The sequence below is a fragment of the Chiloscyllium plagiosum genome, unplaced genomic scaffold (assembly GCF_037043375.1).
Source record: "Chiloscyllium plagiosum isolate Xiang-an unplaced genomic scaffold, Cpla_swu_hap1 HiC_scaffold_41, whole genome shotgun sequence".
NCBI lineage: Eukaryota > Metazoa > Chordata > Chondrichthyes > Orectolobiformes > Hemiscylliidae > Chiloscyllium > Chiloscyllium plagiosum.
In genome coordinates, this window is record NW_028270179.1 from 12,405,023 (window position 1) to 12,420,507 (window position 15,485).

General features: G+C 43.1%; 1 protein-coding gene across 1 annotated transcript in view; it reads left to right on the forward strand.

Moving 5' to 3' along the window:
* The first annotated feature begins 12,830 nt into the window (after nucleotides 1-12,830).
* Nucleotides 12,831-15,485, forward strand: part of LOC148138153 (uncharacterized) — a 72,124-nt gene continuing 69,469 nt past the window's right edge. Inside the window, exon 1 of the mRNA XM_087981831.1 lies at nucleotides 12,831-12,886. Coding sequence (XP_087837957.1) covers nucleotides 12,831-12,886 — 56 coding nt within the window. The remainder of the gene's footprint in view (nucleotides 12,887-15,485) is intronic.

Below are 15,485 nucleotides of genomic sequence, written 5' to 3' on the forward strand. Positions count from 1 at the left end.
ACAACATCCGCAGTAATTTGCTTTTATCCTTCACATTTGACCGTTTTGCAGCTAACTGTAAACAGAAATTTAAACGAAGGTTCTGTACAAGTAGAAATGCTGGCACGGTAACATCAATGTTCTCGTTCTTTACTTTTCTCAAGAATATTCCAATTTTCTTTGCATGTGAATAACAACGACTAATTCACGGAGTGCAGTGTGGATGTCAATCAAGTGCAGACTTTTTTTCTCATCACCTGGATCGTTTGGTTTCGTTTTACACTGATTCTCCATATTAACTCTTTGACCATCCGATCTATTCCCCTGGCCAATAGAAGTAATCAAGCAATCAGAGGTTATAGAAAAAAGAATCACAATGATCCAGAGATTGAGAACCCCATGAAATTCATTATTTTATTTGTCTTTGTGTCAGGTTGTTTCATTTTATTTTCGCTGACGGCTTCTGAAAGCTTTGTGTCAACTAGAATAACTACAAAGGCGACGAAAGTGATCCTCAGTTTATCGCTGTTGAAGCAGGGACGTTACTGACGTTTTTGAATTGTTTACAGAACCCATGCATTTATGTAGTAGTCAAAGGGATATTCAGAAAAGCGCTGAACAATGTAATGAGCTCGCTCTGGCCACCAACTCTGACCTCGTTTGGGAAATGAGGCTAAATTTAAAATAAAATTGCTCACAAATAATGTTGGATTGCAACTTTTTTTAATCGTAGCATGCCTTGCTTTGTTGTGCTATGTAAACAAAATGCATGAATTAATTTGCACGCAGTTCTTTTGATTGGTAACAGCTGGCTGTTGTCTGTATGAAATGAACTCCACTTCTGTAACCTGTTAAACTTCAATCATGACAACCAGAGTCACAGCAGCAGAAGAACGACATTCAGTCCATCAATTCTGACTCATCTTTCAATGAGGTGATCTGATATTTCTTATCTCCACATTCCTGTCTTTTCCCAATAACACCTTCTTTCCGAGAAAACAAAACAGGAGAAAAAAATGTAACAATCCTGCATCGAATACTTGGGTGAGAGAGGAAATCAGTTATATTTGAGATATAGGAGTCCATTCAGTCAATATTAATCGTTCATACATTTCTCACTGCAAGTGCTGCGATTCTCAACTTTGCCAGATATCAGGATATTTCATGCAAATATTGAAGTAGCTTTCAGTAGCAGCCACATTCACAAACAGTAATGACCGACGTGATGTTTGTTTAGTGGATGAAAATGAAGGAACCCGTGTTCAATTAAATGGAAATTTCACAAGTATTTAAACTATATATTAGCTGCAATGCAACGGAAGTGATTTGGCTTTGTTCACTGGATTGTTCGTTTACAAAACAGTGTGATGCTTCCAGCAAGGGCTCAGTTCCCATCAAGGGTTGTGTTTATTATGAACAGCTCTTCTTTTCAAACTCTGACCTTGCCTGAGCTATGGTAGCTTTCAGGTTAAATGACAACCTGTCTTTTCTCGCTTCAATGAAAAATCAGCCCTTATGGTCTGGTAAGACTATGGCATCACAACAAATTAAAATGCTGTATGTACCAATTTTCTTTACGACTGTCAGGGATTTCTTTAGTTTTGTTCGTGCAAGGCGTGTTTGCCCTGCATTTGTCTGTAGAATACTTTAAAATAATATAAATGCTGCATATATTTTGCGAAATTGTGCATCCACGGTACGAATTTTGAATTAAAGATGCGTAATTTAATTCTTGTACAACATTGGGTAGCATACTAAACAGGAAAATGAGTTAATCTACCAATCGAGAAGACGGATGAATCCCGAATCCAGGAAATATAGAACATAGAACATGGAAAAGTACAGCATAGAACAGGCCCTTAAACCCACAATGTTAGGCCGAGAATTAATCATACTATCAAATATAGTAACTTAACCTACGCATTCCTCAACTCACTGCTCTCTATGTGCATGTCCAGCAGTCGCTTAAGTGTGCCCAATGACTCTGCTTCCACCACCACAGCTGGCAACGCAGTCCATGATTTCACAACTCTCTGCATAAAGAACCTACCTTTGACGTCTCCTAATATCTTCAAACTATGACTCATCCAGTCAATCCTTCCCTGGAGAAAAGTCTCTGGCTATTGATTCTATCTATTCCATTTATTATTTTGTACACCTCGAAAAGGTCTCCTCCTTGCCTCCTTCTCACCAGAGAGAAAAGTCCGAGTTTATTCAACCTTTGGGGAAATTATCACGAGTTTATTCAACCTTTGGGGAAATTATCATGGCCAATTCAACTAACTTGCACATCTTTTCGATTGTCAGATGAAAAAGGAGCACCGTTCGGAAACTCACGCTGACCCGGGAAGAATAGACATTCGCCCAATTCTGGAACCGAAACCAGGTTCTTGGCGCTGTGAGGCAGTGGTGTGAGAAACTGAGCCACTATGCTGCCTAAATGAACAGTGTCGCTGTTCATTGTATTTTCTAATCACCTTTAATGAGTCCCTTATCCAACGTCCCCTGGTTCTCTGGTAATTTGCGAGTAGGAAATAGTTTATTCTGGTCTTTTCTGTCCAGCTGCCCCGTCACATTGTGATTACTTGAACCACTAGCATATCCCTCCACATCCTACCCACCCTCAATCCATCGCACATCTATTGAGAAACGTCCAATGTGCTCCAATCTTCACAACTGACGTTTAGAACCAAGAACCTGTACACGGAAAGTTCCACTGCTCTTGCTGTCTCCAAAATATTCACACCCAGCTCACCTGAATGAGGTCTGCAATCTCAGAAGGTCAGTGTTGCCAGAGCTATGTACTGTCAGAGGGTCAGTTCTGAGGGAGTGCCAGGCTGTTGAACAGTTACTGATTTGGGATCTACGAACGATTGGAGGGTTAGCGTTGATGGATTCCTGCAATATTGGAGGGTCCGTGCTCAATGCAGCTTCGCACAAACAGGGGTCAGTGCTGAGTGAGTGGAGTGTACCTGATTGCGGGCTCAGAGACGGCTCTCCACTATTGAAAAGTCAGAATAAAACGTTGAGAAGAGTTAGAGATCAATTAAGTGATTTTAATTAACACAATTCGCAGAGAATGTCATGTTATGATACTGAGACTATCTGTCAATAGTTGGAGCTCTTGTGGCAGTGGTGACGTCGCAGTTGGCAGTGACAACGCCCCAGTCTTTCATCATCTGACCACGCAACATTTATAAAACCAGAAACATTTGTAAGGGGTTATGTACTCATTTCTCCGACAAGGCCCCTGTTTGCAGCTCCTAGGAATTCTGTCGTATCTGAAGATCACCCCTGAAAGGAAAGCATTTCCAGAGTATAAATAGAAAGGCATCATGCACGGTGCTCCAAGTGTGTTTGGGAAAAGTTAAATATAACAGGAAGTGTGCACTGCGCTCCCAGTGTGGTCTGAGCAGGAGTGACAGGGGTCGGGCCTGTACTCTCTACTCCCAGCGTGATCTGGTAGGGGAGGTCGAGACATGGTCTGTCCACTGTACTCCACTGGGGTCTATCGTCGAGAAAGCAGTTAGGGAATGTACAGTGGCCATTTTTCTGTCGGAGCTTTGGACTGACCTCTGTGCTCTCCTTATGGCAGAACCAAAGAACACTCAGACCAGAACTATTCTTAGTAAGAAAAACTTAGATGTAAGTGGAAGGTTTAAGGTAAATGAAAAACATTCCTCAGTAACTGAAACCAATGGCCAAAAGTGAGAAACGTTTTCAGTAAATTTGGAAACTAGGAATCTTTGGTAAGGGACAGACTTCTTTGAGAACTACGTTAAGCAAGTGGATTCAAACTGGGGGAGATTTCTGATTCACCTGAATGACGTTTTAGGTTCGTCAAATTCTCCCATCTCTCGGAGGTTCTCGTCAGATTGGAGACGGAAAGGCTCACTTACCCCGAAAGAGAAAGCATCCTCTTAATCCACATTCAGACTCGATGGGCTGTTCCAACACCAGAAGCACAAGCACCAAGAGCCGTGCTCTCCACGTATTCAGCTGATCCCTTTCGGGGGCTACTGAGCTGATCAGAGCCCAGTTTTCATTTGTAAGAACCCACAGTATCTTCAGTTAATGAATACACGTGCTTGGCAATACTGCATCGAGCAGAAGGTTTAGACTGCATGATGCTGGATTTCAGAGACAAAGAGTGTGGTTCTCGAAAAGCACAGCCAGTCAAGTAGCATCTAAAGAGCAGCAGAGTCGATGTTTTGGGCATAAGGCATTCATCAGGAATTCCTGCTGAACGGCTAATGCCCAAAACGTCGACCATCGTGCTCCTCGGATGAGGCCAGATCCGCTTACTTTTCCAGCTCTGCAGTTCTCGATGAAATATTGCATGCACCCCAGCATGTTGAAGTGAGTTTCTAAACTAATTTGTTTTTAGAAAAAAATCTCCTCAAAAAAGATTTTGCATGCTGCGTGAGTTTTGTTATTTTAATGTCGCTCTGAAGTTGCTTAGAAGGCTCGCATCCAAGGAGCAGGAGAATCGACGTTTCGGGCATGGGCCCTTCTTCAGGAATGAGGAAAGTGTGCCAAGCAGGCTAAGATAAAAGGTAGGGAGGAGGGACTTCGGGGAGGGGCGTTGGAAATGCGATAAGTGAAAGGAGGTTAAGGTGAGGGTGATAAGGTGAGGGTGATAGGCCGGAGTGGGAGTGGGGGCGGAGAGGTCAGGAAGAAGATTGCAGGTTAGGAAAGTGGTGCTGCGTTCGAGGGTCGGGACTGGGACAAGGTGGGGGAGAGAAACCTGGAGAAATCTGAGTTCATCCCTTGTGGTTGGAGGGTTCCGAGGTGGAAGATGAGGCGCTCTTCCTCGAGCCGTCGTGTTGTTATGGTCGGGCGATGGAGGAGTCCAAGGACCTGCATGTCCTTGGTGGAGTGGGAGGGGGAGTTGAAGTGTTCAGCCGCGGGGTGGTTGGGTTGGTTGGTCCGGGTGTCCCAGAGGTGTGCTCTGAAACGTTCCGCAAGTCGGCCACATCGGGTGCCGCGGACACAGTAAATGATGTGTGTGGAGGTGAATTTGTGGTGATATGGAAGGATCCCTTCGGGCCTTGGAGGGTTGTAAGGGGCGAGATGTGGGCGCAAGTTTTGCATTTCTTGCTGTTGCAGCAGAAGGTGCCGGGAGTGGTGGTTGGGCTGGCACACTTTCCTCATTCCTGAATAAGGGCTTATGCCCGAAACGTCGATTCTCCTTCTCCTTGGATGCTGCCTGACCTGCTGCGCTATTCCAGAAACACAGTTTCAGCTCTGATCTCCAGCATCTGCAGTCCTCACTTTCTCCTAGCATCCTCGCAATTCACTATTGACCCGAATCAATGTCATTTCCAAATTGAGGAATTTTACCCTCATTAGCTATCTCGAAATGATTCTTCGAAGTAAGAAAATAGACAAGGATTCAGGAAGTTATACCCTGAGACCGCCACTGCAGATTGTCTCCGATCTGCGAAACGACTACCTCCCATACCCTCTGTTTTCAATCTTTTAGCAAGTTTTAATCCATGTTGCAAATGACCAAACAATACCAATCATTTTATTATTTGCTAAACAATATGTCACGTGGCAGTGTAACAAATACTTTCTGAAACTCCAAAGAAACGGCATTCACAGTACTCCCTCATATACTGACTAAGTGTCGTCATAAAATAACTCAATCAGCTTTGTCAGGCATGACCTGCCCTTGGAAATGCAATGTTGATTGTCTCATGTGGACCTATTTTCCTTATAGTATATATTTTAACTTATTTCATACTTTGGTTCCCATCAGTCTTCCCATTATTGATATCAAGCGAACAGGTATGCAGTTTGCGAGATTATGAGAAAGTGAACACTGCAGATTGTGGTGATTAATTTCGAGAGTCTGGTGCTGGAATAGCACAGCAACTCAAGCATAATCCAAGGGGCAGGAGAATCTACGATTTTCCAGCTCCTCGGAGTTTGCTAGACTAACCCTTTCTAAAACAACATATTAAACATCAATCGTTCAAGGTCATTGAGGAAGGAAATGAATGCAACTGTGCAGAGGGCACCATTCTGTGGATATTCTGTGCTGAAATAATCAGACCTCTGGAGTGACTACTGCTATGCTCTGTGACAAATACAATTGCAATCATTGGGTCCTATGGTCTCCATTGACTTCAGTGATCCTTGTAGCCACACTCAGACAAATACCACCAGGCTGTGAAGGGTAGTTGCTCTTACGTACTGCTTTTAGCCCAACGCGTTGCTGTATGTTTGGCATATGGTCCACAAACTCACAAAAATGCTGGTGTGCCGCAGGAGGCCGCTCGATCCAAACTTTTTGAATTGGCTGTTTGAAGGAGATTCATAACTGAATGGCAATCTCCTTGGATTTCGCTAGCACCTTGCATATACATTCTGTTCGAATCTCCATTTAATACTTCTTTTGAAAACCTCAATACAATCTATTTCTGCCTTAGTTCCAGACAGCAATTCCAGAACAAAACTCTGTGCTTTGACGAGTAAACAACTTTCTCATCTCAAGTATGTTGCTTTTCACGTCATTTGAAATCGGTGCCTGATTCCACACCCCATGGTTTTCTCTTATTTAGGAGCGGGAATCAATCTATCTTCCTTACCTCTGTTTAACACCATTATGTGGTTGGACCCATTAGTCCTTCTCCTGTGCAAGGAGAAATGTGCCACATCTTATTATCTTCAGAACTGCGTTTGTTGCACGGAACCCATGCTTTTAAAGCTGCTTTGCGCTATCTTTTTCTTCGCTGTGCTTTCATCCAACTCAGGTTGTCGCGTCCAGAAATGTAGTGGATGACACAAAATTAATGGAGGCTGCAGTACAGTCAAACTATTGATTAAGACCGGGTTAACTGGGTAGCTTTACAAATGCAAGATTCACCGAGAATCAGTCACATCATTTGAAAAAGGTTTCTGCAGATTCCCAACGATAACGGACACAATGTTTGACTCTGGGAAGCTTCTCTTCAGGTATTATCGACAAAAACAACGCACGTTATTTTACAATATTTAGGATATGATCTGGTGATGTTCGGATATTCAAACATTGAGATTTGTACATTGTTCCCACAGATAGACAGTGGGCTGCTGTATCATATTCTGTGACAGCTCATTCCTTGCAACTTAAGTAAAAAGCTGATGGTGAGCAGCAAAAAGGCAGAACCATTTGGAAGCAGTTATTCCACAAAACAACAAAGAATCAATACTGTTTAACACTCTGGATAAATAAATCAGGCAGGATGAGAGAGAGATGCAGAGAGATAGCATGAAGCAAGGCAGAGATGGTGACAGAAGAACGAGGACAGAGTGGCAATGACGCAAACGATTAGAATGAGATCAAGAAGAGAAAAGAACACTGGAACACATGTAGAGACATTGGTAGAAAGAGATGCAAAAAAACAGCGAATGAGTGAGAAGAGGCAGATGGTTAAATGACAGTAAGGCAGAGCTGCGGATTGAGAGGTAAATAATGAGACAGTTAGGAAGGAGGAAAACAAAGAGAGAAAGGAGTGAAGTGAGAAAAAGATGGATAGAATTGTGAGAACGGTCGGGGCGTAAGAAAATAAAAGAAAGGGTGAGAGACCGAGATGGAATCATAGAAAGAAAAAATAATGCAGTACAGAATAGGCCGTTTGGAATATCGAAACTACACTGCCTGAAATATGACGACAGTTGGAAAGGTTAATCGAGAGATATGCAAAGAGATCTTGGGGAGGAAATGGTGGGATGAAAGGAAGCTGAGATCATTTTCAATCTCACTTTCCCAGTTTCGGAATGTGCTAGTATAATGTGCAGGCAGCGAATTCTAGTTGAAGTGTTGTCAATGTTGCAAGCCTGTACTATCATTGTACTTCTCTCTCTGACACTCTCTCTTGTTCTCTCTCTCTCTCTCGCTCTCTCTCTCTCTCGCTCACTCTGTATGTCTCACCTTCATTCTTGGTCTTTAAACACGACAGATGGGGCAATTTGGTGGTGTTCTCGACGTCGATAAAAGTTATTTCAAACGAAATGAACATCTTCAAACCTGGGCATCCATGGCACGCTGTGGTCCAAGAACAACTGAAGATGAGACTGCAGTGGTACAAGAAGTTAGCTCACTGCCACCTTCTCAAAGACAGCGAGGGCTGGGCAAAGAATGCTGGCCACAACAGGGATACAGGTCGCGCCAATTGAAGAAAACTGAAAATGAACTTAAATGCTATTGATCGCCTCACAGCCTGGGTAATTACTTCAATCTCTATTTCCCAGCGACAGTGTTTAAATGAAGAGAATGTCAAGAGCAGCATCAAGTGCACCTCAGGAACGAGTGACAGTCTTGCTGAAGACATAAGAAAGAAATACATACAAGCTTAATATTGGGAGCAGCACAGGCGCGTGAAACAATGCCGAGCTCTGTCATTCCACTCCCACTGGATCCGGTCTCCAGTCCAAACAACCAGTTGTGGAAGAAACTGAGGACTGCAGATGCTTTAGATCAGAGTCGAGAGGGTGGTGCTGCAAAAGCAGCGCAGATCAGACAACATCTGAGGATCTGTGGAATCGAAATTCTGGGTGCAAGTCCTTCTTCAGGAATAAGACTGGTTGGCCAATCGTGCTGAGAGACAAATAGGCGGGTAGTGTGCCTGGAGGGGCGCGGTGAACAAAGCTGAGAATGCAACAGGCAGATGAAGGTGAGAAGAAGGTGATCGGTCAGAGAGGAGAGTGGAGTGGAGTGGATCGTTCGAAAAGATAATGGACAGATCAAGAGGCTGGTGCCGAGTTGGAGGATTGGGACGAGATAACAAGTGGGGGAAGGGGAAATGAGTAACCGAGTGAAATTCACATTAATCCCGTGTGTTTGCAGGGTCCCAAGTTGGAACATAAGGAATTCTTCCTCCAGATTAGAGTGTGGGGAAACGTGATCCTCTGACATGTTTTATAATCAAACCCACAACTCGTTGTCGTGACCGTGGTGCCGGAAAAGCACAGCAGGTCAGGGAGCAGGAGAGGAGCTGGAGAAATGATTTTTAGGTCCAAATTTCCAAACGTCAGCAAGACCTGGAAAATATCCAGACTTGGTCAGGCAAGTGGAAAATAATATTTATGCTGTACAAGTATCAAACGCTGACCATGCAACAAGAAAGAAACAAACTATCGTCCCTTGACATTCAATGGCATCACAATCGCTGAATCCCACAATGTCAAAATAAGACGGGGGTTGGGGAGTTCATGGGGTACCTTTGACCAGGAAATCATATCTTTCACCATGTAAATGTCTTGGAAGGTCTGAGACTAGGAATCCTACAGCGAGTGGCCCACCTCCTGACTCCCTGTAACCTGTCCTCCATCAACAAGTTAAAAGTCAGAAGTCTGATGGAATGCTTTGCAAGTGCCTGGTTGAGTGCGGTTCCACTTACACTCGAGAAGCTCGAAACCATCCAAAGTAAACAGCCCACTTAATTGCCATCAAACCAAAAAGCACTCACTCTTCCCCATTAGACGCTCAGAAGAAGCAATTTTTGCTTACTTCAGAAATTCAAGAAAGATCCTTAGACAGCACCTTCCAAACGCATCACCACTGTATTCTAAATGGACAAGGGTAGCAGATACATAGGGAAATTATTACCTGTCTGTTCACATTCAAGTCATTTGCTGTCCTGAGTGAGAAATATATTGCCATTCCTTCACTGTCATCTGATCAGAATCTTGGAATTTCCCGCGCTGACAGCACTGTGTGTCTACCTACATCACATGGACTGTAGTGGTTGAAGAAGGCAAATCACCTGTGGACAAACGATAACTCAGACACGGTTAATACGTGCTCTTCGAGCGATACAGTTCCAACGTCCCAGGACAGCCTTTAAAAAGCTGAGCTCATGGTAATAGTATAATCAGTATTTCAGATTTAGTGTACACGTCCCACCGACAGTCATTGATCTGTTTCTACATGTTTAGGAACACCTCCTTCCTTGTAACTTTGCTCAAGGTTGTCAGACAAGAGCCAACTAATGACAGCCCCACGTTTTCAAAGCACAAATACTTAAAAAGCTTGTAAACAGCCCAGAATCAGAAATATTTCACCTTCTGGACAGAGAGATGATAACTGGTGATAGATACATGGGAGCTTGTGTATCAGATGGAAAGGGACGGAGAAAGTGAGAATGCTAATGACACAGAGGTACACTGTGAAGTCCAACAAAATAAAGTAGTAAAATAGCAGATGTGGAAAAGGGAAAGGCAGACAGACACCGAGCTTCGGAGACAGAAGAATAAATTTGCTGAGGGCAAAGATTCAAGGGTGCAAGCCTCACCTGGACGGCGATGCACAATTATCGTCTCCGTATACCTGAAGGAATCCAAACGTACAGGACTGTGCACAAGTTTGGTCTATGTAACCAGACTTGAAAGACTTTGTGCAATTCTACTGTCCATATGCTTCAGTTAAACCACTTTTATACCACTGCGCATGGAGCTAGCAGTGCAATATTCATCCTTTACACCGCATTCTTAGCACCGTGCTCAGTTCTGCATTCTGAATACCACAGTTAGAACACACGAGAGCACAATGCATACTTGTGGTTACTCCATTCATTGATTAGGCCACGCTTAATGCACTGTGTGCAGTTCCTGTCTCCATATCCCACAGTAAGACTACAAGCATTATCTGGGCATGCACATTTCTGGACTCCAAATCGCTCAGAACTATACTTTGTTCTGTTCTACATATCACTTGATTATTTGGATCAATATGCGCATTTCTGATCTGGATTTCGCATGGTGCGCCTAAAATGAAAGTACACAGCGTAGATCAAATCATTTTCCTCTCAGTTTGATCACATTTTGATAATTGCACGCTCTTACCAGACTTATATCTTTTGGCAGGACTACTACACAGCTCTGCACCGAGTTCTATTCTCCATATTCTTTGACTGTACGTTTCTCTGAACTCCCTGAACAGTTTTGGTCAATGTATCACCTTTCAGATCCCACTTAAAGCAATATGCAGTGTTCCAACAGCCAAATCCCCAGTTTAGACAATGCTTCAATCCTTTTCCAATGTTCGTGTTCTCATGTGCTTCGGTTCAACTTCATATGGAGCATAATGCAAAGTTCATATCTTTGTAACTGTTGGTTACACCACATCTGGAGAATTGCGCACAGATCTGGGCTCCATATCCCTTAGTTAGAACACATTCAGAATACCGTGTGCCTTTCTGGATATAGACCCATTAGTTAAAACAAAAAGATCTTGAGGAACTTCCGACAATCGTGGCATTCACTGTCCTTAGTTAGACCAGACCTGGAGATTTGTACGTCCTTCTTGTCATCACATTATTTGTTTGACCGCTCTTGTAACACTGTTCCAGTTTCGCTATGTTAAAGTTCAATTATATTTTGAACACTGCATGCAGTTCCGGTCTGCATATCCCTCAGTTCGATCACACTTGCATCAGCTTGAACAGTGTTTATCACAGTATCCCACACCCGGAGCACTGTATACAGTTCTGACCTGCAATATCCATGACTGGAGCACACATGCAAGCTTGAATGCAGCTCTGGTCGACGTATTCTTCTGTTACATGCCAACGGTGGAGTCTCAGATCAGTCTCTTCCTGTGATCTGTTCCCTTTATGGGGCTCATTTCAGCTTGCACCACTTGAAAATTTAGATATATCTGAAAGTGAGACTTTTCACTTTTTTTTTGCATTAGCGTAACTTGTAAGTCCCTGCCTTACATCCTGTGAAACAGAAAGGACAAATTCGTCAACGCCATCGTCCAGGGCCCACAAAACAGAAATTATATCGACTGCTCTCTTGGACAGATGTCTGGCCACGGTATGTGATGATTCCGACTGAGCTTATAACTTGTCAAGTGTGCTACCTGTACTGAAGCTAGCCATGGGTAAGACTCTAATCTCGTCTACACCAAACAATGAGTACTCCAACGGTGAGCTTTCACATGCACGTCAGATCTGTTACTGAACATATTGCAGCAAGTCAGATCCAGCCAATGATAAACATGGCTGATCCGACATTCCTCACATTAGTTTTCCCTTCCCTCCACATAGCCCTTCATTCTCCAATTGATCAACAATTCATTCCTGTGAGCCGTAAGATAAACAAGGACACTGGCCCCAAAATATGGAAAGATGCTCCAACACAGGAAAGAAGATATTCCTTCCTATCTCAGTCTTCAACTGATGCCCTTTATTCTGAGCCTATACCGTTTGCAGCGAGACTCTCACATAAGAGAAAATATCCTCTCAGTATTTCCCATCAAGATATTTAAGAATCCATTATATTTCAATGAGATTAAATCGTTGTAAATTCCAGTGAGTAGTGACAATATGTTAACTATTCATTCATGAAACAATCTCTCCAACCCGGGATCATCCCATTTAACGTTTTCTGAACAGCGTCTCAAGAAATGATTTGTTTTTCAATAGAGGGAATTCCGAATACAGACCTGGAACTCACTGCAGAATTGACAGTAATAGGCTGTAGGAGAAAGAGAGCACTGCAGATGCTGGCGATCAGATTTGAATGTGTGGTGCTGGAAAAACATAGCAGGTCAGACAGAATCCGAGGAGCAGGAGAATCGACGTTTCTGGCTTAAGCACTTTAGGAATGGCAGTAAATTGACAGATTGTGTCAGCACCTGGAGGACAAGAGCAAAGAGAAAGACTTTCTCCATTGTCCACTCATTACTTTCGTAGTCATACTGAGACGGTTCAGGAAAGGATGCTCTTGGTATGGAGCACAAATGTATGAAAGAACATAGCAGCCAGAATTGAATTTCATAGTAGTACACATTCAAAGCTTTGGTTGGCTTCTTCCAACAAATGCGCATGGTTCCGCTTGTAGTTTTCAGAGATGGAATGACGCATTGTCAACCTCAGACTTACGCCTCAAGCGGCAGTGATTTCTGCGAAAGGTATGAGGAACTTGAGCAAAATTTGTACTTTTCTCATTCTCCTCAGAGTCCCTCAGAGTCATGGCGTGTGAAAGAAATCGGAGGCTATTGTGTCGTACATAATCACAAGAGGCAGGTAGTACTACGTTAGTGTGGGATTATGGTCTGCATGTACTGGTTGAACCGATGGGACTGCTTCTATACCGGATGACAGTATGCCTATGTAATTCTATAATTAATGAGGATTGGATCAGTTCACTAACTACACCAATATGGGACCAGAGACTTTCAATCAAAGCTTGGAATCAAATGTAGGCAAGTGGGCAATGGGTTTGGTTGCGCCTGAGTAAGAAATAAAATTAAATCAACAGGAAGAAACGAAGTAGAGTCATATGTGTAGGATTTGCGTAGATAGAATTGAGAATTGGCAAAGGTTCGTAAAAAGAGAAGTTGGAATCATGCATAGGCTTCCAAACAATAGTCATGAGCTGGGGTGCAAGATACACTAGGGTTAGAATATATGTGTAGGAAAGGCAAAGTTACCGTGATCATGGGGGATTTCAATATGCAGTTGGACTGGAAACCTCAGGTTGGTCGTGGTCCACAAGAAAAGGAATTTGTGGAATATCTATGAGATTTCTTTTTTGGGACAGCTTGTGACCGAGCCCACAACGGAACATTCAATCCTGGATTTAGGGCTGTACAATGATAATGACTTGATAAGGGAGTTTAAGCTGAAGGAAAGCTTAGGAAGCAGAGATCACAATATGATCAAATTTTTGAAGAGAGAAGGGAGAACTAGAGATAATAGAATTTTCACTGATGAAAGTCAAACACAGAGGCATTTGGGAGGAGCAAGGTATAATTGACTGGGAGAGGAGCCGAGCAGGAAACACAGTGGAATAATAATGGCAGGAGTTTCTAGGAATAATTCAGGACACACAGAAGAGATCCATCCCCAGTAAAAAGAAGCCTGGCACAAAGAGTAACAATCTCTTTGTTACTTTCGGGCATAAGCCCTTCCTGAAGAAGGGCTTATGCCCGAAACGTCGATTCTCCTGTTCCCTGGATGCTGCCGGACCTGCTGCGCTTTTCCAGCAACACATCTCCGACAAAGAGTAACAGGCAACCAAATCTGATGAGGGAAAACAGGAATAACATAAAAACGAAAGGCAAAACATATATAGTAGTGAAGAACAGTGGAAAACGAGAGGATGGTGAGATTTAGCAAGACCAGCAGAGGGCAACGTAAAAAGTACTAAGGAAAGTAAGATAGCAAGTAATATAAAGGAAGACTGCAACAAATCTTTTAGCTATATAAAATAAAAAAGAGAGACAAAGGTAGAAATAGGGTCTTTGGAAAACGACGCTGGTGAGAGAGTAGTGGGGAAGAAGAAATTGGCTGATGAATAATTACGTTGCAAAAACCTCCACGGTAGAAGACAAAAATAATTTCGCAAAAAACTTCAAGATTGTGAGGAAACAGCGCTGTGTATGTTGGCCATCTTCAAGGTGAAGTTGATGGAAAAGTTGATTTGATTGAAGTTGGAAAAGTCTCCTAGACCAGATGGACTACACACCTAGTTCTAAGGGAGACAGCTAAGATGATAGTGGAGGCGTTAGTGATAATCTTTCAGGAATCATTCGAATCATGGTGGATCCCAGAGGACAAGGAAACATCTCACATCTAACATAACACACCTGTTTAAATGGAGATGAAAGCAGTAGATGGAAAATGACCGTCGTGGGTAAGTCCCTGGAATCCATCATGAAGGATCAGATTTCTGAACACTTGGAAGTATATGGTAAAATAGGACAGCCTAAGCACCTTTTGACCAAGTATATTTCATGCCTTGAAAATCTGCTGGAATTAGTTGAGGAGGTGACGAACAGACTAGACGGAGGAAAATCAATGGATGTTGAGTATGGTAAGGGCCCATAATGTTTGAGGCAAGGTGACACCATGGGTGGATGTTTGGCTGTCTGGCAGAAAACAAAGTGTGAGGAGTAAAGGGTCCTTCTTGGACTGGCAGCTGGTGAAAAGCATTGTTCCTCAAGGCTCAGTGTTGGGACCACAAGATTTCATTAACGAACTAGATGAAGAAACTGAGGGTATTTTAGCGAAGATTGCAGATAAAACGAGTATTGATAGAGGGACAGGTGCTATTGAGGTTTCAGGGAGGTTGCAATAGTGTTTGGACAGGATAGGAGAGTGGGCAATGAAGTGGCAGATGACGTATATTAAGGGAAAGAGTGGGAGTCATGTATCTTGGTGGAAGAACAGAGGCTTGGACTTTATATAATTGAGGAGGAAATTTAGAAGTCTGAAGTGCAGAGACTTGGGAGTTCTGATCCCGATGCTCTCAAGTTAAACTTGCAGGTTGGGTCAGGAGTTAGGAAGGTAAATGCAAGATTGGCATTTACTTCAAGAGGACTTGAGCACAAAAACAGGGATAAACATCTGCGGCTCTATCGGGCCGGGCAGGCCACATTTGGGGTATCGTGTCCAGTTTTCGGCAGCACATCTCAGCAAAGTCATAATCGCCCTGAACGGTATTCAGAGGAGATGCGCAAGCATGATCCCAGAATTGAACAACTTCACTTGTGTGGAAAGATTGAG